This window comes from Zosterops lateralis (assembly GCF_965231275.1).
Source record: "Zosterops lateralis genome assembly, chromosome: W".
NCBI classification, from domain to species: domain Eukaryota; kingdom Metazoa; phylum Chordata; class Aves; order Passeriformes; family Zosteropidae; genus Zosterops; species Zosterops lateralis.
The window spans coordinates 13,529,190-13,552,946 of NC_139801.1; the positions used below are offsets into that span (position 1 = coordinate 13,529,190).

The 23,757-nt window shown below is 41.9% G+C and overlaps 1 protein-coding gene across 1 annotated transcript in view; it reads left to right on the plus strand.

Annotated features, from left to right (window-relative positions):
* Positions 1-23,677, plus strand: part of LOC310922147 (uncharacterized protein) — a 52,983-nt gene extending 29,306 nt beyond the window's left edge. Inside the window, 12 exon segments of the mRNA XM_083882549.1 lie at positions 1,344-1,489; positions 1,882-2,012; positions 2,608-2,849; positions 14,490-14,625; positions 15,732-15,805; positions 15,808-15,929; positions 17,029-17,133; positions 17,366-17,419; positions 18,202-18,295; positions 18,693-18,891; positions 20,008-20,303; positions 21,628-23,677. Of these exon segments, the coding sequence (XP_083738675.1) occupies positions 1,344-1,489; positions 1,882-2,012; positions 2,608-2,849; positions 14,490-14,625; positions 15,732-15,805; positions 15,808-15,929; positions 17,029-17,133; positions 17,366-17,419; positions 18,202-18,295; positions 18,693-18,891; positions 20,008-20,303; positions 21,628-21,635 (1,607 nt within the window). The 3' untranslated portion in view covers positions 21,636-23,677.
* Positions 23,678-23,757: the final 80 nt, after the last annotated feature.

Here is a 23,757-nt window from a genome sequence, read left to right on the forward strand (position 1 = left end):
AAGTCAAGGTATAATAGGAGAAGAGAGAAACCCTGGCTGATTCAAGCAGTTTTGTGTTGGTCCAGACTGACCTGATATGTCCACACCAGGGCTCAGTTTACTAGAGCAGGAATTTGCATCATGGGCAAGCCCCCCTAGTTGCATCCCACATGTCCTGGAATTGTTACTGGTTAATTAATAATGCCCCAGTAAATGCATCTCTGGAACCAATGTGGAGTCCTTTCTCTTCTTTTACCTTACAACTTGTGTTCCCAGTTTTGCTTGTTTCTTCTTAAGTATGAAATACCATCTTTATTTTTTATTTTACACCATTTCACTTGGTCCTTGTCAGTAACGGTGACATTTCCACACTGTTCCCCTTGTCTAATAATCAGTTTTTATTTTTTGGTTTGTAGTCAGTAGTCATATTTTTACACACCTGTGTATGTGCTGCTTTTATTTTACCATGAATACTTCAGTTCATGTCATGTGGGGAAATGCCATCTTTTTTTCTATTACTGTTAGCATGTGACACTCACTATTGCTGAATATAAGATACGTTTTTATAAGTTTACTTAGAGATACTTTTTTCATTTCAGTAGAAAAGTACCTGTGCTTTAACACAACCTGTGCACAAACAGAATGCAGGTCTCCTTGCACAAATGCTGCAAATACAAAAATAAAATGTATTTTCCATAAAGTTACAAAACTATGTGGTGCATTTGTCACAATTTATTTGAATTATAGAAGAATCCAATATCCAGTTTTAGAATATTTTTGCATCTATATGTGCTTTTCTGTCTGTGATCATGTTAGTAAAAAAGTAATAAGATAAAATTTCTTTCAATATCTTATATGTGAAGAGATTGACACTTCAGGTAGGAAATGTATCATAGTTAAATAGTAGACCTTTTTCTCTTGATAGATTTCTTTTAAGAAAGAAGGTTTCCTCCTTGAGTATAGAGGAAACATGCTTAAAATCTGAACCTCTCATGAAAAAATTGTCAGGAAAGATGCTAAGCCATTAAAACTGAAGCATTTGTGATCTAATGCAACTTTACTAAAATTAAAGTAATGCTGATGTACTGCAAATTTGGTCCATTTTTGGAAAATAATTTTATTTTTATCTACTCCAGACTGCTGCTTTCAGAGTGTTTATTCTTGGTGATGTTGCTTCCCAAGTACTAATTGTGTGGTGGTGTCTGTCCGTGACCCATTGCACTGTGCACTGCCTGCGGTGTTTCCCTGTACGGTTTCTAACACACACAATCTCTCTTTCTCTTTTTCTCCCTCTTCCTTATCTCCTGTTCTTATGCTGTGCACTTGGTTCTCGTTTTGTCTTTTCAAATTCCTAACTTTTATAGAATCTCACCTCTGTCCTCGTTCAGCTTCAGCCAGTTCCATCAATTCTCCAGTCCCAGCTCCTAAAGTGCCGGTGCGCAGCCGTAGCATCGACAGGTTGAAATCCTCTGTGTCTTCATCTGATGCAAGTTTGCCTGATTCAACCCAGGTTTGTTGAAAACCCACAGGAATTAAGTTTCTATTAATCTGGGAGATTGGAACAGCTCAGGATGAGATCCTGTTTCACCTCTTTGCTGCTGCTTTCAATAAGCATTAATGAAATATCCAATAGCATTTGCCAAAAAAAATACAGAGTATTAAAACCAAATTGAAATTTTATGGTACTTGCTCTCCCTTGTATCTTGAAGGCATATTGTTTGCTGCTTATGGTTCCCAAAGTTCAATTTATGTAAAAATTAAACACAGACCAGGTCTGTGTTTTGGAACATAAAGGAAATTCAAAGTGTGTCTTGTTGAGCACTTGTTTGTTGGAATAGCAGCTCCTCTGTCTGCAATGTATTCTAGAGAGTCAGCAGTATTTTGTTTTTGTGTATCTTCTAGAAATCAGAGACAGAAAAACCATCCCCAGGTTCTGGTTTGAGGCGCCCTCCCTCACCATCCATGTCTGCCCATAGAAGATCCCTCTCTCCTGCTAATTTGGTGAAGTGTCCTCCATCCCCTTCTGCAGTCAGGTACATGTCCAGGTTGAACCCCTTCTGCAGTCAGGTATGTGTAAATGCCTGTTATTCAGCACAAAATGAAGGCTTCTTCCTGTCTCAAGACAGCTGAGCTGTTAGTTTGGATGACCTATGCTATACCTTGTTTGTACAGAAAAGACTTCATTTTGGGTCCAATTTCCCTTTCCCAAAGAAGGGATGCAGCTTTTATTTCAACTTTTGTTGTGCAGACAAAACACACCTTAATTTTCTGTGCAGTCTGTGCACTAAGGCCAACAAAAGCCTGCAAGCTTTTGAATAAACTGATCCACCTGTATTAGCGTAGGAAGTTTCTTGGATTGGAATCATGAGGTTCATCCTAGATGTAGAGTAAGTGGAGATCTGGACTAGCAATCCTGTTTTGATGTTACCCCCAAGTAGCAAGGCTGGGCGCCCAAGGTGTCTAGGAATCCTGGTTTGAGTTTTATGGGGAAGGCACCAGTAATTTGTGGGTGGATTTATTTTTAAAAGTGAAGTATGTAATATAAACTAAACAAAGGAGACTGCTTTCCTCAGATGCATGGTTGAGATTTTCATTGTTAGCTCTGAAAAATATTCTCTATTTCAACAGACAGAAGACTCGCCCCCCTTCACCTGGTATGTTGAAACAAAGGCCACTGTCTACTCCAGTCTCTAAATCAGCACCCATCCAGCGTCCATCTCTCACACCAGCTGTTATAAACATTAACAAAAAGAAAACTGAAGCAGAGAGCAAACCAAAGGATAAGAGCACAGAAGGAATAGGACAAGAGCAAGGTGCTTCCCCAACGTTGGGGAGGGATGCAGGAGCAGCTAGCACAAAGACCAAAGAAGGTGGGTGTTTCTCAGTGTCTCACTCCTGCTCTAGGCCGCTCCGGTGTGTCCTAGGACTGGGGAAATAACTGACTCATGAGGCATAGCACTGGAGGGTAGGATACTTTAGGGCAGAAGGTGTTCATTGCTGATTATATAATAATTTTACATGGTATGACTTTGGGATGTGACTTTTCATGCAGTAGTTTATTTGACTTGGTGTTGGGGGTTAGGTTTGCTCCTTTTTTACTTTAAAGAATTTTTTCCCCATGAGTTACCAAGGAGACTGAATGTTGGATACTTAAGGGTACTTGACCAAAACAAAGAGCTAGCCAAAGGTTTTGTTTTTCTTATCTGTTGTAACTCCAGAAGGGAGGGGGTAACTGCCTTCTCTGATAACAAGCCAGCTGTTAAAAACGGGAAAAACCGGGTGGGGTATTATCTCTTATCTCTGCTCAGTCTTTTACTATCCCCATGGGAGTATCTTTTGTTAACGCACCATCAAAAGCTCACCAATGGCATAACACATTTCATCACCCTATTGGGAGATGCTCTACTAGAAAGCAGAAGAGCAACCATTTCCACCTAGATAAAAAGGAGCCACAGGTATCACCAGGCACTCCGGTGTTTCCCACGGGACTCCCAAAGGAAGACCTGACCCATTTTGGGACCCCTGGCTCCACAGGACCATCATCTCTGCTTCCAACAGGACCACATCTGCCACTCCAGGAGGGCTGACTTTGGACTGTTTCCAACGCCCTGATTAACAGGGCGTCAGGTTGTATTTTTCTGACTCTGTCAGAGGTTTTTTTTTTTTTTTTGTTTTTTTTTTTTTTTTTGTTCTGGGATTCCTTGTTTGTTTGTTTGCTTATTATTTTGTACTATAACATTTGTATTTTTAATATCTCTAGTAAAGAACTGCTATACTTATTCCCAAAATCTTTGCCTGACAGCCTTTTAATTGCAAATTTATAATAATTTGGAAAAAGGAGGGGGGGGGGGGGGGGCTTGCATTCCAAGGGAGGCTCCAATCTTCCTTGGCAGATACCTGTCCATTCAAACCAAGACAGATTTTGGTGCCCAACATATGGCACGAGGGCATTGAGAGGAAAAAAGGAATAGCAGTTCTTAGGTGACCTAAGTTCTTGTGTATAGAAACCTCGTTGGTCAGCATTATGTGGTCCAGTTTTCCCTAGTTTGGGTGGCATGTCGTTGTGGCTGTATTTCTGCCATTTGCAGGCCCTTATCTCAACATGGGCCCTATAACTAAGGCTACTGTGGCTGTCATCCAGTTTATTTTATCGGTGAATAAGGTGAGGAAGTCATGGATTTTTAATTTCTTCTGGAAGGCAGGCACCTGGATTCAGGGCTATCATACACTAACTGTGTGTTCTTGGGGTTACTTTAAGAATGGTACTTTCTGTGAGGAAATGACAGCAGGGGAAGTTTTCTCCCAATCCTTCACCCAACTCTTTGAGTCTACCTCACCAGTTTTTAAAGGGTTTAAATCTTCTCTGAATGCTAATATCATACAGTGGCTGGTGTTGCTTATAGGCCTATTCTATTTAGCATTCAGAGATAAGGGAAGATTGACCTGGATAACCACCCCAATACCTACTCCACAGAATAGGGATGCAACCCCAGAGCCTGACCCTGTCCCACGGCCTGCCTCAGAAAGGACCCACCCGGATTGGGTTGAGGTTCTGGTAAAAGAGATGCACGAGATGGGACAGATGCTGAGGGAGTACATTTGCCCAGCTCATGGGAAACCCTCTCCCTGCCCCGAAAAGGCAGAGTCTGATGGTGCAGCAATGGAACCCACAGACGTTACAACTGTCCGGGTTCCAGCTGAACCACAGGGGCAGCCACAGCCAGCAGCAGTTGCCCCTGTGGAAACAAAGAGGTCTAAGATGAAAGTGATACAGTCTGGTAGTAAGGATAAGAAAAAAGGGCCTTCACAATCCACAGGAGAACCACAACTTGAGATCATCACAGAGTCCCTGTCGTATGAAAGTCTACGTAATCTGCAAAAAGATGTTGTACGACGGGGACATGAGGCTTATACAGCCTGGCTACTTCGGGTCTGGGATCTTATGGGTACAGACGTACAACTGGATGGTGGTGAGGCAAGGAATTTGGGACCCTTGACCCAGGAGTCAGGTATAAATCAGATATTTGTAAGGGAGCAAGGGCCCCTTTCCCTTTGGGAATGACTTTTAACAAGTGTGAGAGAGAGATTTGTCCACAGAGACAGAATACAGGAGCACAACAATAGACTGTGCTAGAAGACCTTTGAAGAAGGGATCCAACAGCTGAGGGAAGTGGCAGTGTTGGAAGTACTTTTTGGGAGGACTGGACAGCATGATAATGACCCCGATAAGGTGAGATGCACAAGGGCACATGTTGTGGAATCTAGCAACTCATGGGCCATCTCAATATGCCACATTCCTCACAATTAATGCCGAGGACAACCAAGAAACAGTGGGTTCTGTCGCCAGCAAACTCAGAAGTTATGAAAGTATGATCAGTGGCCCAATGCAGGCTCATGTCTCTGCTGTGGTGAAGGAACTCAAAGAGGAGATGAGGGAGGAGATGAGGAGAAACAGTTCCCACATAGCACCGGTGCGAGTCACAGGCCCCAGAGTCAGAGCCTAACGCCCCCCAGCTAGAGAGAGAGGGTACACCCCATGAGCTGACCTGTGGTTTTATCTCCGTGACCACGGGGAGGACATGGGAGTGTGGCATGGGAAACCCACTTCTGTCCTGGCAGCAAGAGTACGTGAGCTTAAGGAGAGAAACACTCACCGAGGGGGTTCCACAAAAATGAAGGTAGCCTCAGCCTCCTATGACCAAGCTGCCAGGTATTACAGAGGTGGGGATGCTGTGTCGGACCCCCTTGAAGGAACCCCTACCATGTATGTCCAGGAAGAGAATGATAACCAGTGCTAGAGGGGCCCTGCCTCTAGCCAGGAAGAGGCACGAGAAAATCGAATGTTTTGGACAGTGTGGATTCGATGGCCTGGCACATCAGAGCCACAGAAATATGAAGCTTTGGTCGACACTAGGTCTCAGTGTACTCTAATGCCATCGGAACATGTGAGGGCAGAACCAATTTCCATTGCTGGGGTGACAGGAGGATCACAGGAATTGACTCTGTTGGAAGCCGAGGTGAGCCTGACCAGAAAGGAGTGGCAGAAACATCCGATTGTGACCGGCCCGGAGGCCCCGTGTATTTTGGGCATAGACTTCCTCAGGAATGGCTATTATAAAGACCCTAAAGGACTCAAATGGGCTTTTGGGATAGCTGCTGTAGAAGCAGAGGGAATTAAGAAATTGAACACCTTGCCTGGACTATTGGAGAACCCATCTACAGTAGGACTCCTGAAGGTAGAAGTGCAACAAGTACCTGTTGCCACCTCGACGGTGCACCACCGGCAGTATCGGATAAATCGAGATGCCATGATCCCCATCCACAAGATGATCCGAGAGCTGGAGAGCCAAGGGGTGGTCACCAAAACCCACTCGCCCTTCAACAGTCCCATCTGGCCTGTACACAAGTCTGATGGAGAATAGAGACTGACTGTGGTCTACCGTGCATTGAATGAAGTGACTCCACCGCTGAGCGCTGCTGTGCCGGACATGCTAGAACTCCAGTATGAGCTGGAGTCCAAGGCAGCCAGGTGGTACGCCACTATTGACATTGCTAATGTATTTTTCTCCATTCCTCTGGCTGCAGAATGCCGGCCTCAGTTTGCTTTCACCTGGAGGGGCATGCAGTACACCTGGAACCAACTGCCCCAGGGGTGGAAACACAGCCCCACCATCTGCCGTGGACTGATCCAGGCTGCACTGGAAAAGGGTGAGGCTCCAGAACATCTACAGTACATCGATGACATCATTGTGTGGGGGAAGACTGCAGCTGAAGTGTTTGAGAAAGGAAAGAAGATCATCCAGATTCTCCTGGAAGCCGGTTTTGCCATCAAGAAGAGCAAAGTCAAGGGACCTGCCCGAGAAATCCAGTTCCTAGGAGTAAAGTGGCAGGATGGACAGTGTCAGATTCCCACTGAGGTCATCAACAAGATCACTGTGATGTCCCCACCGACCAGCAAGAAGGAAACACAAGCTTTCCTAGGCACCATAGGCTTTTGGAGAATGCATATTCCTGAGTACAGCCAGATTGTGAGCCCTCTCTACCTGGTTACCCGCAAGAAGAATGATTTCCACTGGGGTCCTGAACAGCAACAAGCCTTTGTTCAGATCAAGCAAGAGATTGCTCACGCAGTAGCCCTTGGCCCAGTCAGGACGGGACCAGATGTGAAGAATGTGCTCTACTCCGCAGCCGGGAACAACGGTCTGTCCTGGAGCCTTTGGCAGAAGGTGCCTGGGGAGACTCAAGGCCAACCACTGGGATTCTGGAGTCGAAGCTACAGAGGGTCCGAAGCCAACTACACTCCCACAGAGAAGGAGATTTTGGCCGCCTATGAAGGAGTTCAAGCTGCCTCAGAGGTGATTGACATGGAAGCACAACTCTTCCTGGCACCCCGACTACCAGTGCTGGGGTGGATGTTTAAAGGAAAGGTTCCCTCTACCCACCACGCCACTGACGCTACATGGAGCAAATGGATTGCTCTCATCACACAGCGCGCCCGTATTGGAAACCCAAATTGCCCTGGGGTTTTGGAAGTAATCACCAACTGGCCAGAAGGTGAAAACTTTGGTCTCACAGATGAAGAGGAGCAGGAACAAGTGACAAGGGCTGAAGAAGCTCCTCCATACAACCAGCTGTCAGCAGAAGAAACATGCCACGCTTTTTTCACTGACGGTTCCTGTCGCATCGTAGGGATGAACCGGAAGTGGAAAGCAGCCATATGGAGCCCCACACGACAGGTCGCAGAAGCCACTGAAGGAGAAGGTGAGTCAAGCCAACTTGCTGAACTCAAAGCTGTTCAAATGGCCCTGGACATTGCTGAAAGAGAGAAGTGGCCAAAGCTCTACCTCTACACTGATTTGTGGATGGTGGCCAATGCTCTGTGGGGTTGGCTGGAAAGGTGGAGAAAAGCCAACTGGCAGCATAGGGGAAAACCAATCTGGGCTGCTGAATGGAAAGACATTGCCATTCGGGTAGAGAAGCTACCTGTAAAAGTCCACCATGTAGATGCCCATGTCCCCAAGAGTCGGGCTAATGAGGAGCACCGGAACAACAAACAGGTAGATCAAGCTGCGAAAATAGAGGTGTCAAAGATAGACTTAGATTGGGAACACAAGGGAGAGTTGTTCCTAGCTCGATGGGCCCATGATGCCTCAGGTCATCAGGGCAGAGATGCCACCTATAAATGGGCACGAGACCGAGGGGTGGATTTAACCATGGACAGTATTTCTCAGATTATCCATGACTGTGACACATGTGCTGCAATCAAGCAGGCCAAGTGGGGGAAGCCCCTATGGTATGGTGGGCAGTGGTCCAAATATAAGTACGGGGAGGCCTGGCAGATTGACTACATCACCCTTCCCCAAACCCGCCAAGGCAAGCGCTATGTGCTGACCATGGTGGAAGCCACCACTGGCTGGTTGGAGACTTACCCTGTGCATCATGCTACTGCCCAGAACACCATCCTGGGCCTGGAAAAACAAATCTTATGGAGACATGGCACCCCTGAGAGAATCGAGTCGGACAATGGAACCCATTTCAGGAACAGCCTTATAAATACCTAGGCCAGAGAACATGGCATTGAATGGATATATCACATCCCTTATCATGCACCAGCTGCCGGGAAAGTCGATCAGTGCAATGGACTGCTTAAAACCACCTTGAAGGCACTGGGCGGGGGGGACTTTCAAGAACTGGGAGTTTAATTTAGCAAAGGCCACATGGTTGGTAAACACTCGAGGTTCCACCAACCGAGCAGGTCCTGCCCAATCTGAGCCTGTGCAAACAACAGATGGAGATAAGGTTCCAGTGTTACACATGAGAGGTATGCTGGGAAAAACAGTTTGGGTAAATTCTACCTCTGGCAAAGACGATCCCATCCGTGGGGTTGTCTTCACTCAGGGACCAGGTTGCGCCTGGTGGGTGATGCAAAAAGATGGAGAGACCCAATGCATACCTCAAGGGGACCTTGTTTTAGGGTGAACTACCCACAACACTGTGCCTGTATATATTTTAAAGGTTTAAGCTCAATGTAATAATGTTGGTATGGGAAAAAAAATTCGGGGTGGATAATGTTGGGGGTTAGGTTTGCTCCTTTTTTACTTTAAAGAATTTTTTCCCCATGAGTTACCAAGGAGACTGAATGTTGGATACTTAAGGGTACTTGACCAAAACAAAGAGCTAGCCAAAGGTTTTGTTTTTCTTATCTGTTGTAACTCCAGAAGGGAGGGGGTAACTGCCTTCTCTGATAACAAGCCAGCTGTTAAAAACGGGAAAAACCGGGTGGGGTATTATCTCTTATCTCTGCTCAGTCTTTTACTATCCCCATGGGAGTATCTTTTGTTAACGCACCATCAAAAGCTCACCAATGGCATAACACATTTCATCACCCTATTGGGAGATGCTCTACTAGAAAGCAGAAGAGCAACCATTTCCACCTAGATAAAAAGGAGCCACAGGTATCACCAGGCACTCCGGTGTTTCCCACGGGACTCCCAAAGGAAGACCTGACCCATTTTGGGACCCCTGGCTCCACAGGACCATCATCTCTGCTTCCAACAGGACCACATCTGCCACTCCAGGAGGGCTGACTTTGGACTGTTTCCAACGCCCTGATTAACAGGGCGTCAGGTTGTATTTTTCTGACTCTGTCAGAGGTTTTGTTTGTTTTTTTTTTTTTTTTTTGTTCTGGGATTCCTTGTTTGTTTGTTTGCTTATTATTTTGTACTATAACATTTGTATTTTTAATATCTCTAGTAAAGAACTGCTATACTTATTCCCAAAATCTTTGCCTGACAGCCTTTTAATTGTAAATTTATAATAATTTGGAAAAAGGAGGGGGGCTTGCATTCCAAGGGAGGCTCCAGTCTTCCTTGGCAGATACCTGTCCATTCAAACCAAGACACTTGTAGATTCAAGTCAGGAGTTTTCATTATTACTACTTGTACTGTAATTTTAAGTAAAGCAGAAATCCTCTTTGCCTTTTGGGCTTCAGCTGCTGTAGCTGAGGGATCTACTAGCTTAGGTTTATAAAGTCAGTAGTTAAACTACACAAAGGTCTTTCAGTTTAGTTGGTAGTTTTTAAAATGCTCCTGTAGAGACCTTCTTGGAGAACAAAATCAGCTCCTGTTCATCACAGGATGAGAGAGAGTTTTCACAATGTTTGAAGGCTGCCTTGGCCTAGATTTCAACAAATGTGTAATCATTGCTGCCTTGGGAAGACTGATCAGTTCACAAGTCACACTGAGAAATTATCCTGGTAGATTAAGGAGGGCCATATACCGGATAAGCAATTAGTGTTCTAGTCCTCTTCATTGTGCCACATGAGCCTGGCCTCTGTCCCTCGCTGGGAAAAATGCCAGTTGCCATCTCCAGCAGAATCTGGGAGAGCCTTCTGATGAGGTCTGGCAGGGAATTCACTGTGCAGAAGGACTTAGGGGACCCTTGACAGGAAAAGGAGGGATCTTTAGAATGTAAGTTACAGCCAGTGGGCAGTACTGGGAGTGAATCCCTCAGACACGAGGTAAGTGGAAACATGTGCTTGCTGCACGTTACTGCATGTGTGGTTCCTGTGTGCTTTCCTGGGCTGCTTTCTCTGCCACTTCTGAGGCTCCTCCTGATACTGCTTCTGTTGAATGTGAAGAAGTGTCATTCAGCTGAAGAACTCATGGTACAGCTCTCTGGGCATGTGTTCCTATGGAAGGAAGCCTGGCTGCCAGAGGTGGATGTTTGTATGAAGTCGCACATCTGTCTTTGGTGTCACATCCTTTGTCTTTGCAGTCAGAACGTCCATCCCTCGATGTGCTGCCATGCTATTGATAAATGTCCTGTGTGCTTCAGAGCATCATCACTTCTGATCAATGTCATCAGTTGATTGAAACCTCCATAACAATGTGTCCTAGTCCTGTATCTTCCAGTTGTTCTGGAACATCTGTCCTTGTTCCTTGGATGCCTGATCTCTCTCCTCTCTACACTGACTTTTGAAACTTTATTAACCCAGTTTATCTGTTTCCCTTTTAGTTTATTTCTAATCTCAAAATAGTCATCTTTGTAGTGATTCCTACTGGGGCTGGGCAAAGCTCTTTTTCTTTGACACATAGAACAGAAGGAAATAGTGGGCAAGTTCTTTAAAATAAGAGATGATTTAATTTCTCTCTTTGAATGTTTTGGTACACTGCAATATTGCTATGTGAGGCAGAATCTTTTTTCTTAAGAAGTTGCTTTCGGTTTACAAGGCCATTTTCATTTTACATGTCTGTGTCAGCAGTTCACCCCATGGGTTGGTGCAATTTCCTGTCCCAGACAGCTTCTGAAATCATAGCACACCAGTGAATGGCATGTGGCAAATCAGTCTCTAGGTCTTGTAGGTTTAGCCTAACTTCAGCTTTGCGCACTTGTATCTTCATCCCATCTCTTCTTCAAACTGAACTTGTTTGCCTGTTGCTGACAGCAATCAAGTTTTTGTCTTGTTTTTTGTGTCTTCCTACTGCAATATACTGTTCCACAGTAAAACACTTTTTATTTTTCAGTGACTGGAGCAGTTGTCATTTCTGGCAGCAGCCTCTCGCAGCTTCTCTGACAATTAAAAGGCTTGTTCAACTTAAAGCATAAGAAGTGCTCCTTCGTGAGCTCTCCCCTTATGCGTGATGATAGGTAATAAACTATTATGGAGCCTCGCATTTTGTATCTGGGTATTGAAGGCTTTGAAATATGATTCCTAGGTTAATTGTGAATTACTTACCCTGAAATCTGTTGGAACCTTTCCTCCATCCAGCTAGTACTACATTTTGCACAGGTTCAGAGGTTGTTTCTCTTGCCTTTTTCTCTTTCCCCTTCCCTTACAAAAAGGTCCTTTGATAAAAAGACTGTTCTTACCAGTAATGACTAGGAGTACAAGGAAAAGGAAGTTGAGTGTAAAAGACTGTCAGAATTTTCTTAAGGTGTGTTAGCAGTCATGTTGGGAAGTCTCATGTCCTGCCCTATGGAAATAGGCTGTACAGGGGTACATGGAGATTAAAACAGTATTGAAGTACCCATATGGAAATCATCAATAAATCTGCAGAAGTGAAAATGCAGTGGGAAGGTCCCCAACCCTTTCTTCTTGTTTTTTATTTTCCCTGTTCTTTCCATATCTGCAGTGTTCTGAACTGTTGTGACAATACCAGATATCATATTTAAGCTGTCGTTATCATGTTGTAACCCTAGAACTTAAAAGTCTAAAAACTTTAGGCTTTTTGCTGAGCATTAGGTTGTCTTATTTAAGTTCAGTTTTGAGGAGGGGAAATAGTTTAAACCTGACATTAAATGTCAACCAGATTTGATACAACTGGGAGAGATTGCAAACGTGCAACAAAAAATGGCCTCTGCTGTAAAAAGTGAGTAGTCTGAACAGAAAGTACACTCTTATGGCAGAGGAAGAGCAAGACATTTTGAGTTCTTCATGGCTGTGCACTGGCAACAGTAAATGAAACCTAGTAAGTTACAGAATATAGGAAGAAAAGCATCTGCCTGTCATGAATAGGCAGATCTGCTAATGGTTCTTATAAATGCAAAATGGTCTTTCTTGCCCAGGAGGAGGAGGACCCCTTTTGACTGAGTTCAAATTTGGAACAGTCATGGCTGATTTTTGTTAGTACCAACATGACTGCAACTTTTTCCCACATCAGAAGCAATGTGTTGTCTGGGGAGGTGGTGTTTTCTCAGCTTTGGATAAATCTAAATGTTAGAACACTCTCTATGCCTGCACTACATCAGTGCTGAAATGCTTTTCCTAGGACTGCAGGAACAATTTTTATGCATAAAACCCAGCCATGATTCAGCTGCTGAGAGTTTGCTGTGTGTAATTATACCCTGCAGCTGCAGGTAGTGATTATGTGTCCATGGAGCCTAAGCAGCTTTTCAGGTATTAAAGTTCCTAATAATGACATTGTGTTTGGAATGATTTGTCTTCTGGTCAGAAGTAAAACAAGTGGTCAAGCCCTGATGTCATAGTTCATTAAAATTACCTTGACTTCAAGGCTTTATAAATGTTAAGCAAATGTGTATGTGCTCATTTGTGAAATGTTCAGGAGAAAGGCAGGTCCTCACCAACATTAAGATGCTGCTGCTCTACTGACATCAAGAGCTCATTCTCTGAATATTCAGATGATGAGTTCTTAAATCACATTCAAACAGAAATATTTCTAGGGAATGGGAATAACTGATAGAAATCAGAGTTCTTTCAATATATACATTGAGAGCAACTGGATGGCAAGATGGGTCTGTTTTGACTTTTTTCCTGATGTTAATTTGTAATAGTGCCTCTGATGTTCAGACACCAGAACACCAGGCAGGACATGAAGAAACATAAACAGCAGGACCTGCAAAGAGCTACTTGCCTGGTGGTTGAAACTGTTTTGATCTCCATGTAAACTGGAAATTGATTTGTTGCTAATGTATAGAAATATGATATTACTGAAGTCATTAGCATATACCTTCTGGGCCAGATAAAATGATGATTATTTGCACTCTAAATACTCTATAAATACAAAGACATGAATGTTAATGTTATGAAACAAGAAAAATAAAAGAATGATAATTTCTTCTTTAGGGTCCTGTGCATTCAGTTTTATTAGAAGGAAGTGAAAGATATTTCCTAAAGCAGTTTTTTTCCCCAGTTTTTTTCTCAGTGTTCAAACATTACAGAAATAAGGGTGTCTTATCAGAGACATGTTTTTAAATGCTGTGATAATTGGAGAGTATCTTTAAGTGTATCATCTGGATTATGGCTGGATCAGTCTTGAAGTGAGCTGGTACTATTTCAGTGTCAGTGAGATATTGTGGCTCTGCATCTTCAGGGCTCCCCTTTGGCTCTTGCAGGCCTGTTACAGATAAGGGTGCAATTGCTGTGTGATGAGCACTGACTGAAAAAATAGTGAATCAGTTGGCCATAAGATCTCATCTTGATAGCATGGGGTTAAAATGTTTCTAAAAATCATGGGAATTGTATACAATAGATTCAGGGGAGGTGGAAAGAAAGGTTGGGCCTGGATGGGCCTGGGAAGGGAACCAAAACTACGTAGGCCCTAGAAACGAAGGTTGGGCTTTGTCTTTACTAGATCATGTGAAACTGCACCTGCATAATCATCATATGATAAATGATATGATTGTTAAATGTAATGATTGTTTGGCAATTGAATATGATTATTGTTTATTCGTAACAAGAATCATGAGAAACGATGTTTGGGGGACCTGATGAAAACTACAAGAATTCATACAATAGAACAATATGGGTTTAATAATTAATATGTAGTTATATAACAAAAGGGTATAAAAACATGTCCATCTCAAATCCATGTTGGAGTCAGATTTGGGTTTGTACCCTATACCCCTGATTCCCAGAGCTCTTCAATAAAAGCACCTGCATATAATCATTCTGTGATTATGTGTTTCAATGCTAACAATCTCATAGCAATAGCATCTTTCTTAATTTTAAGTTCCTGGAGCTTTCTAACAGATTCTTTCAACCTTTGCAGAATCAGGTAGCAAAACAGTAGCAGGGACCACCACAGCTGAAGAAGCTGCTAAAATCTTGACAGAGAAGCGACGTCTGGCACGGGAGCAAAGAGAGCGTGAAGACCAAGAAAGAATTCAGAGACAAAAAGAAGAAAGGTAACAATTGAGGGGAAGGAAGGGATGCTTTCAGTGGTGGGGTGTGGTTGGAAGGGACACTCCATTTGTATATGTTTTCTGAGTTTTAATTTAAGTTCCAGAAAATGTTAATATAGTTCCTGAAGCTGAGAGGCACTGGCACCAACCTGGGGCAGGTTGCTGTGTGCAACATCAGTTTATATCTTAGTATATATGTAATGCACAGTCCCTGTGAAATCACTGCTTCTTTTTCCTTCCAGACACTAGTGGGGCTTTTGTTTCAAAACTAGAATGTGCTTTTTGCACCACTTGTGTTTGGTTTGTTTGTATTTGGTTTGAAAGAGTTAACCTCTCTGTATTAAACTTTCCTTTGATCAGTTTAGGCAGTGGTTTGATGGTACATTAAATCTCACTTTAGTGATATGAAATATCGATCAGGAATGTTGCAGACAAGTAATTCAAAGTGTTAAATCAGTGTGCATTTGGTTCACTGCATAGAAGTTGTTCAAAATAAAGGGTTAATTTAATGCTGACTAACTTTATTCCAGATCAGGGGTCACCTGTCTGCTTTTATGAACATGGTGGAACATCAGATTTTGTCTGTTTCCCAGTTGTGGAGATGAAGCTGTCAGAAACTTGCATATAATCTGCTCTAGGTGTTTTATCAGAAATATGTCATCAGATCTGCTCTGTATATCTCAAGAGCTGGCAGTGTGCACCTTCAGTGTATCTCTGAATTCAGGCTATAGAAGAAACAGTCTTTTAGGAAATCCCACTAAATTTATGTTTGATAGTGATTATAAGCTTCATTCATGCCGTGGTTGCAGATGGTTTTTATTAAAGGGTCATTGCTTAATCCAGTTCTCAGTCAAATATTTCATTATTGTAACAACCTGCCTTGACTTAATCAGCAAAGAGCATTTACTCAGATAATTTTCAAGTTATTCTGATTTTCCCTTTGACAAGTCTGGATGGTGGCATTTGTAAATCCACACCATAAAGTGTCTTTTATGCAGTTATTTTTGACTGGACTGCCTAGAACTTTCTTGCTTTCCTACTCTGTCTCTTGTGCATGCACACTTTTAAAGAAAATAAATACCCAATAATCTGTACCTTGGAAACTCTAGAATCAGAGAAGAAATGGCTAGGAGAGCAACTGAGGAAAAAGCACGACGGGAGGAGGAGCTCCAGAAGCAGGAGGAGGAAAGAGACTGACTTATGAAGAGCAGCAAAGACAAGCTGAACAGGAGAGGATCCGCCGGGAACAGGAGAGGATCCGCTGGGAACAGGAAGAGCAGGAAAAACTTGCAGAGCTTCAACAGCAGGTCTGTGGTTCCAGCTGTGTTCCTGGAAGAAGCTGCTGCTGTGTTTTCAAGAGGGTTGTCCTTGATTTTTCTTTCACAGAATGGTTTTGACAAATCTGTCAGGCATGATGTGAGGCTGAGTTCATCCTGTCTGAGATGGATTTGAGGCTGTCTGTAGGTCCTTTCCTTGCCCTGGTCTCTGATTTATTTTTTTTTCCTAGCATTTAATAAATTCAAGCGTGGGAAAAAGCAGCTATTTTTGGAATATTTTTTAGCCATCAGGGATGCTCTTTTGCATATGTAAAATATTTGTACTGAGCCCACTTTGCCAGCGGACTGCTATGAGTTACAAGGAGATGGTCTGTCTGGAAAGTAATCTGGTTTCCTCTGATTCGTCTCAAAGAAAGATTGGTAGTGTTTCCAAGTCTGCTTTTCCTGTTGCTGAAGTCTTCCACCGCAAGTATCCATGTATCTTTACAAAGGCATCCTTTGAACTGAAGGGAGCAGTTCTGCAGAAAGCAGGATTTCCTTAAATTAGATTAATTCTGAAAACTAAAGCAGTTTTACATTGAAATTATTTGTGTTCAAAGAGCTGTATCTTATGAATGGCTTTGCCATGTGTCTGTATATTTGTTTAAATGTTTCTTAACAACAGTTACTCAGAGTGTTTACTATGTTTCTATCTTCTTTCCAGTTATACTGGAAAAGATTTTCCAGTGTAGAAGGAATAGAAGATGTTCAGCACCAAGTGTCTTTGTAGCAATACCTGACTGCCAAGATTTTAAAGTTAACCTTGACACATTTAGAATTTAATTGTTGTCTTTTTACTTTATAGATTGTCCTCGTTAGCCAAATGCTCATCCCAAATCATAGTTTGAACAACAACATTCAGTAGCTCAGCAACATTCAGAACATTTGCATCACCTCAATATAGTTGGTTTCAGTTTCTGAATGTCATAGTAATATATATTTCATGTCAGTAACTGGATAATTGACATTTAGTTGTAATGTGTGGTCATATTAAATAGTGATTGTCTGATGTTCCTGTCTGTGTTGAACCAAATTCTGTAACTGCTTTTCTTTTTACTATTGGGAATGAAGCTCTCTGTTTTATTTTCAGAGAGAAGAAGCTGAAGCAAAAGCTCAAGAAGAGGCTGAAAGACAGCGACTGGAAAGAGAGAGGATTATGCAGCAAAATATGCAGGAAAGGCTTGAAAGAAAAAAGGTAGCCTGTTTTGAATTCTCAGCCTAAAATGAACAGGCAAATTGTCTCAGATGCAATTAAATAGAAGTGTGTATTTTTGAAGACTGCCAACTCTGGATTGTAAAATTTAAAAACAGTGATGAAAATAGTACAGTCATGAAATCTGAAAATATGTTATGATTGATGAATTTTAACCAGAATGCTGAAATATAAAGCTCTGTATGTCATTGTAAATGTTCTCATGTTTTAACAGAGAATCGAAGAAATAATGAAAAGAACACGAAAATCGGATCAAAACGAATCCAAGGTACTTTTTTGTTTGGATCTGTATAATGACAGAATAGGACTTTTTGCCTTGTATCCTGTCTTCCTCTGTTATCCTTATACAAAATGGCTTCCACAGGCTTCCAAAGTTGTGGTGCACCAGAATAATTTCCAGTAGCTTGCCATTGCACACATTCTGCTGCTTTGCTTGCTGTGTGAAGTGTTTTTGTTACAGTTTTGTTCAAGGCCTATAGACACAATGTTATCTGGTGTTATCACTTCCAGATTGGTTTTTAAACCACTGTTTTAACCAAACACTGGTTAGTAATGGATTTTTTTTAACTGTGTGCATTCTGCCAGGACTGTTTTTTCCCAGAAAACTTAGATATCTGGCATCATCTGTTTTCTTAAAGTAAGTGTTGGATTCTCTTTGGATTGCTATTGCTACAGTAAACTGGATGTATTTTTGTTAATGCAGTGACCTAAGTTTTATGAAAAATCGTGCATATTGAGGAATAGTTGTTCTTCTTTGAACATTCAAATATTCAAGTCTTCCAATAGCTGAAAATCAATAAAAATTTAGCACACACCTTGGAGAAATGAGGAGAAAAGGAACTCAGGAATTGATAGGTAGGTAGTGGAAGTGGGTCCCACAGGCTCTGTCTCAGTAGAGCACATGTTGCTGGGTGACCTGGTTGTCTGTGAGCCTTTGAATGAATGCGGCCTCACTTCTGGGCACAGAATGGTCTTGTGTGGGAGCTGTGACTGAATTTGTGAAACTGTAGAGGACAGGGAGTTGTTCCAAGTAACACTGTGGCAATTCAGTTGCAGAATGAAGGGAAATCTGCCTTGGAGGTGATGGAGGGAGAGGATATTGAAGAGGAGGAAGAGTTGGGTATTGAGAAGACTGATCAATCAGGTAAGGAAGCTGAGTGAGGCAGGCCTGGGTGGCAGTGATCTCAGTGATGTTTAAGCTCTGTTGAAAAGGTCTGTCCTAACAGCATTGGGATGGTCTGAGACACCAGTCCCAGAGATGCCAGGGTGACTCCCTTCTTGAACAGAGAATCAGTCAAAAAGATTCGAGAGTGAAATGCAGGCAGGATGCTTTCATTTTACAAGTGGATTTTTAAAGATGAAAAACAAATTGGTATAGGCAGGTTGTCTATAGACAAATTAATCTATTGAAGCCAAGTGCCTCGGGTTTTGGCTAGGAAAGGTTATTTTGGCACTTGTATTTTATTCATTTAGAATAGCAATTCTGCTACTCAAGTTCTTTTTTCCCTTGTATTTCATTTTTTCTCCCCCTCAACGTTCAGGAAAGCTAAATGGTGTTGACTTGCTCCAGGAAGTCAAGGCGGAGGCAGAGGATTGTTTAGAGACTGCACAAAGCATGATCTCTGCAGAATCTGAGGCACAAGATGAGTCAGAGTTGAAGGCCAGTAAAGTGTTTATGAATGGAAGTGACTTGAAAAGTGACGAGGGGTCTCTGTCTGTTACTGAACTAAAGGATTCCAGGTGAGTCTGCTGTGCTCTAGGAGCACTTAGCTCTCACAAAAGAAAGCTCTTGTCTATGTTTAAATTAAATGCAGTGCTGTCCTGCAGCACCTTGCTGGCTTTGTGGTGTCTGTGTGCCTTTCTCCAGCCATGTGGTGTGTGCTGTCAGCTCACAGCCTCACACAGAGCAGTTAGCTCAGGATAATTGTTTGTTTAGATGGCACCATATTAACAGTGCTGCCTTTGCTGAGAAGTGAGACACACAGCCAGCAACATGGCAGTGTTAATTATAAAAACTGACATTGGCTTGAAACCTTTTCCATTCAAATGCCTTGCAGTTCTTCTCATTAACAAAACATTAAACAAGAGGGAGGAGGATAACACTGGAAAGGAAGAATAACCTACAGAAAGCTCTAGAATGCTTTCGGTTGTGCTGAAACACCAGATACAATGCAGAAGCCTCCCTTAGTGAGGAATTTGGGTTTTTTACTATTTCAAATTTTATTTTTTTGAACATAAAGCATTTTCATCCACTACTGGAAAATTTGTCCTCTGATGCTTGTTCCATTTGCTCATCTAAATGCTAATGATTTAGAAATGACATTGTGAACACTTTTTTAAAGTGGTAATAAATTAATGTCATTCCTCTAGTGATGGAATATAAAGACATTTCTATGATTGTCCTAAGAATGAATGAAAATTGATCCGTAATTTGGCTTTAGCTTTTGAATCTGTTTTAAATATTGCTGGTCTTCTGAGACTTAGTTTTGTGTTAAAAAAGTCTTAGCTGGAGAAAAAAAAAAAAAAAGGGAAAATGCACCCTACAAAAATCGAAACTTAATGATCAAGGCTTTAAACTTGTTATTTTCTTATATCAAATTTCTAGAGCCAGAAACCTTACCTGAGAGCTGTTAGTACAGTAAAAAGTGGGTATGTATTGCTGAGTTGTTCTTCCTCATTGGCTCTTGGAGAGGAGATCCTGTGTGGCAGCTGGAGCTTGTCTGGGAATGCCCTGTGGGATATTCAGTGCTTTGCAGAGCATGCAGACTGTTAAATTGTCTGTCCTGGAATCAGTGTAAAGATTAAACATGTGGAAACTGCAATACAAGTACCCATTTTCTTTTTTTTTTTTTGTAGCCATCCTGCAAAAGAAATGGTTATCAATGACTCAGGGAAGTTGGGTGTTCATGAAGCTGATCATACAATTGGACTTATTCAGAATCTTAATGGAAAATCTGGTTCATGGACTTTTGAGGACTTAATTGACATTGGAGTACATTCCAAGTCAACCAAACTGAGCTTGGACAGCATCTCTTCTGGTAACTGTAATCAAAACTTGAATGATGCTGCTACAGTACCTTCTAGTCCCAAATTGGCTTTTGAGGAAGACGGTGCAGTGAATTCATTGACCAAACCTATAGATGCTTCATCAGGTAATCCAAGCTGACTTCCCTGTCTCTCTTCCCCTGGCTAGGGAATTCACTTCCTTGTGTTTTGCTCTCCTTGCCTTAACTACAGCTTCTTATTTTCAAGGCACTTTTTCCAATGTGTAGACTGGAGGGAAGGCTCTTTCTTTAGCGCTTTTAACTTGAATTCTGTCAAAAAGAGTCACCAACTGATGCATTTTTTGGGACTTGCTAAGGCCCAACATTAAGGCTCTTCCAAAGACACAGCTGAGCCCTTGTGAAGTTCCAAACGGCATTGAAGCTCATACATTGTAGTTTAAGGTTTTTCTAAGATACATTAAATGGCACATGTTACTTTTGAAGATACAAAACAGTTTAAAAGGTGTCTGATGTAACTCTACACACCAGACCTTTCCACTCCTAGGCATGTTCTGGTTTTGATGCTGACTTGTGTGATCTTACAAGGTCTCTTCAAACTCTTAGCAGTGCTTAGCTGTCCTCTCTACTTACTGTAGAACAGTCTTTCACTTCACTGAGGCAAGTAACACCAACCTGAAATTCCAGAGATGGTTGTGTTACATTTTAGGAGGAGTAGTAAAGCTATACACACACAAAATATTCTGAATTTTCTGAAAGAGGCAGGGCTGCATCTCAAGCCACATGTACTTGAGAAGCCAAGCCCTGATGCAGTACAGTGCATAGTGTCAGAGAAGCTTCAGGAAGCCAATTTATGTAAGACTGGACTTCTCTGGTGTTGGAGCCAAACCCCAAAGGGCTGTTTTCACAGGAGATCTCTTTCCATGAGATAAATAACTGTGTGATCAGTTGAAGTGAATGCTAGTGGATAAACAAGCCTTGCTATCCACATTTCCTTCCAGTGATGTGTAGCACTTTCTTTGATTAAAGTGTAGCACTTTTCTAGACTGAACTGTTTCCCGAGTCTCCTCTGTCACTCTGCGTCTTGTGAATTTGAGTTCCATGGGCACACCCTGATGGAGACTTCCCTTGAGGCCACAACAGACTGGGCCATGGGAATAGACAAATTTATTGTGGTTCTGCTGATCACTTTTTGTTGTGATCAGACTCATTAACTTTTTAGTGAAGGAAGTGTGGCCTTTTATTTTGAACTTGAAAATTTTTAGACATAACACAGTTTAAGAATTCTGTACATAACTTTGAAAACTAATATTCCTGTAAAAAGAAAGAAAACCTACTGTGCTGGTTTTGGACTGTAAGTCACCAAGTGGCTCTGTGCTCACTCCTGGATGTAGACTGACAGTGATGATGGATGCATGTGGCATACACACAGGTATGATGGTTAAATGTTTTCTTCTCTTTGCTCTTTGCACAGAACTGTGAACACTAGAAAACTGGAAATAATCTGATTGCACTTCAGTAATCCAGTGTTTTCTCAAGTACCGAAGGCCTTGTTTTGAAAAGCTGCTTGTTTACCTTTATCCATCTTCAAGTTTGCAAAAAAAAACACCAAGGGAAGGATGACGAACTTCTAATTTGCACCTTGAAACATTTCAGGAAAACTGTTGTGCTAATGTTCTTTTTTCATTCATGCAGCTAATTGTTAGATAAGGTTTCCTAATTCAAATATTCCTTGTTTCCCCTTTACAGACTTTACAGTAACCTGATTGAGTCTTTTTTTTTTTTTTTTTCATATCAGTATCATGTAGAACATGCCACTGGAGGCTCCCCACTTAGCTGCAGACTTGGCATATTTCTAAAATGATCTTGATGAAATAAGACTCACTCAGTGTATGTTAAAGCTCAAATCCCTTTTTAATGTCTAGAAAAATGTTGCTTGTTGGTTCATGTGCTATTTAAAAATGCAAAATTGAGTATCTTTAATTTTGAATGGAGAAGAAGAATTCCTTATTATCTAATGTGAAAATATTGGCAGTTTCAAAATGCAAGTGTTGTACCATCACTAATATGTTTTAATCTATTGGCAAACATCAAAACATTTTTCAGCATGTGCTCTAATATATTACAAAAATGTTGAGTCCCTAGATTTGTCTGTCAGTGCAGTTTAAGGTGTCAGGCTTTTAAAAATTATTTTCCTTTTGAATTAATTATTTATCTACACTTACGGAAGTATTATTTTATTGTGTACATAACAGTATCAGACCATTGAAGTCATGTTTTGTTCATGTTAATTATTCTATGTGTTCCAGTTCCAGCTCTATAACAATGGCTGCAAGGTGCATATATATTTCCCTTCCCCTAAAGCCTGCATTAAATAATCTATTTAACCTGAACTTGCCTGCTTTTTTCAGCATGAAGAGATTAACGAAGCATCTTCTGAAAATTGCTACTAAAAGTAATAATGCAGCCTTGTTCTGATGTCTCTTGTAACAGATAGACTGGATAGGTGATTACTTTAAAGAGTAGCTGTCTCAAAACCTGCTACAACCCATTGGCTGATCCCTCAATTCCAGTGATGCATCCAAGCAGCAGCTGTGTTTGCAGTGGATTTGCTGGAACTACACCTGTTCTTTCCTCAACACCTCAGTTGCAACAGGAGCCCTCAGTCTTCTCCCTCTTGCTGTTCAGGAATACTGTAGCACTCTTTTAGACTTTAGAGCAGTGCCTTAGGTAAAAGGAAAACTGTATTTTTGTATGATAGCTGTTTGTTCTGGCAGAGACAATCATTCTAACAAAGATGCCCATATTTTTTCTGTGCTGAGATTTGTTGGATGGTCTGATCCAGCCCTGTGTAAATACATGCACACAGTTAAATAAACTTTGCAGTTGAACAATGCTTTATTTCTGTAATGTTAAATGTGACCTTACTAGGCCCCTCCACCCCTTGCCATGCCTGACCTGCCTTGGGAAGCACTCTGGTGCTACTCTAACTGCTCCAGCTGCAGATTCCCAAACTAGCAGCCTCTGGCAGTTGCATCTGTGTGGTTGAGAGGGGATTTGCACTAACACCTTCAGCTCTTGCTGTATTTGTCTGTGCTGATGGCGTGTTCTGAACTGAGGAATTCTTTAACATGCTTTTCCCTGCCAGCCTTTGCCTTTCCCCTGCAGCAGCAGCAGCATCTCTGTGTTGTGAGGGTGAGTCCAGCAGTGGAGCAGTGACCAGCAAGATGTTGCCTTTTCATTTTCTTGCAAGAGTTTGTTTATCAATAGTTGAAAGGGAATGGCTGGAGCAGATCCAATTGATAAAGTATTTCACTACCGTGGGAAAAAAAATCTCCTTAAACCAGCATTCAGGTCGCTGAAGTGTGGTAGATCTGTGCATGAACAGTGGCTGTACATATGCTCTCCAAAGGGCTTTTTCACACAGGCCTGTTTCTGGCAGATGGTCCAGTGTCAGTTATATATTTAGAAAATTAATTAGTTTATGGAAATTGTTGCTTTAGTCCTCAGATATTTAAGGGTGCAATGACAGCACAGCTGACTCATACTTTACCAGTATCAATGCAGTAGACTTGGTTTCAGTAGCTCAGCCCTAAGACACGTC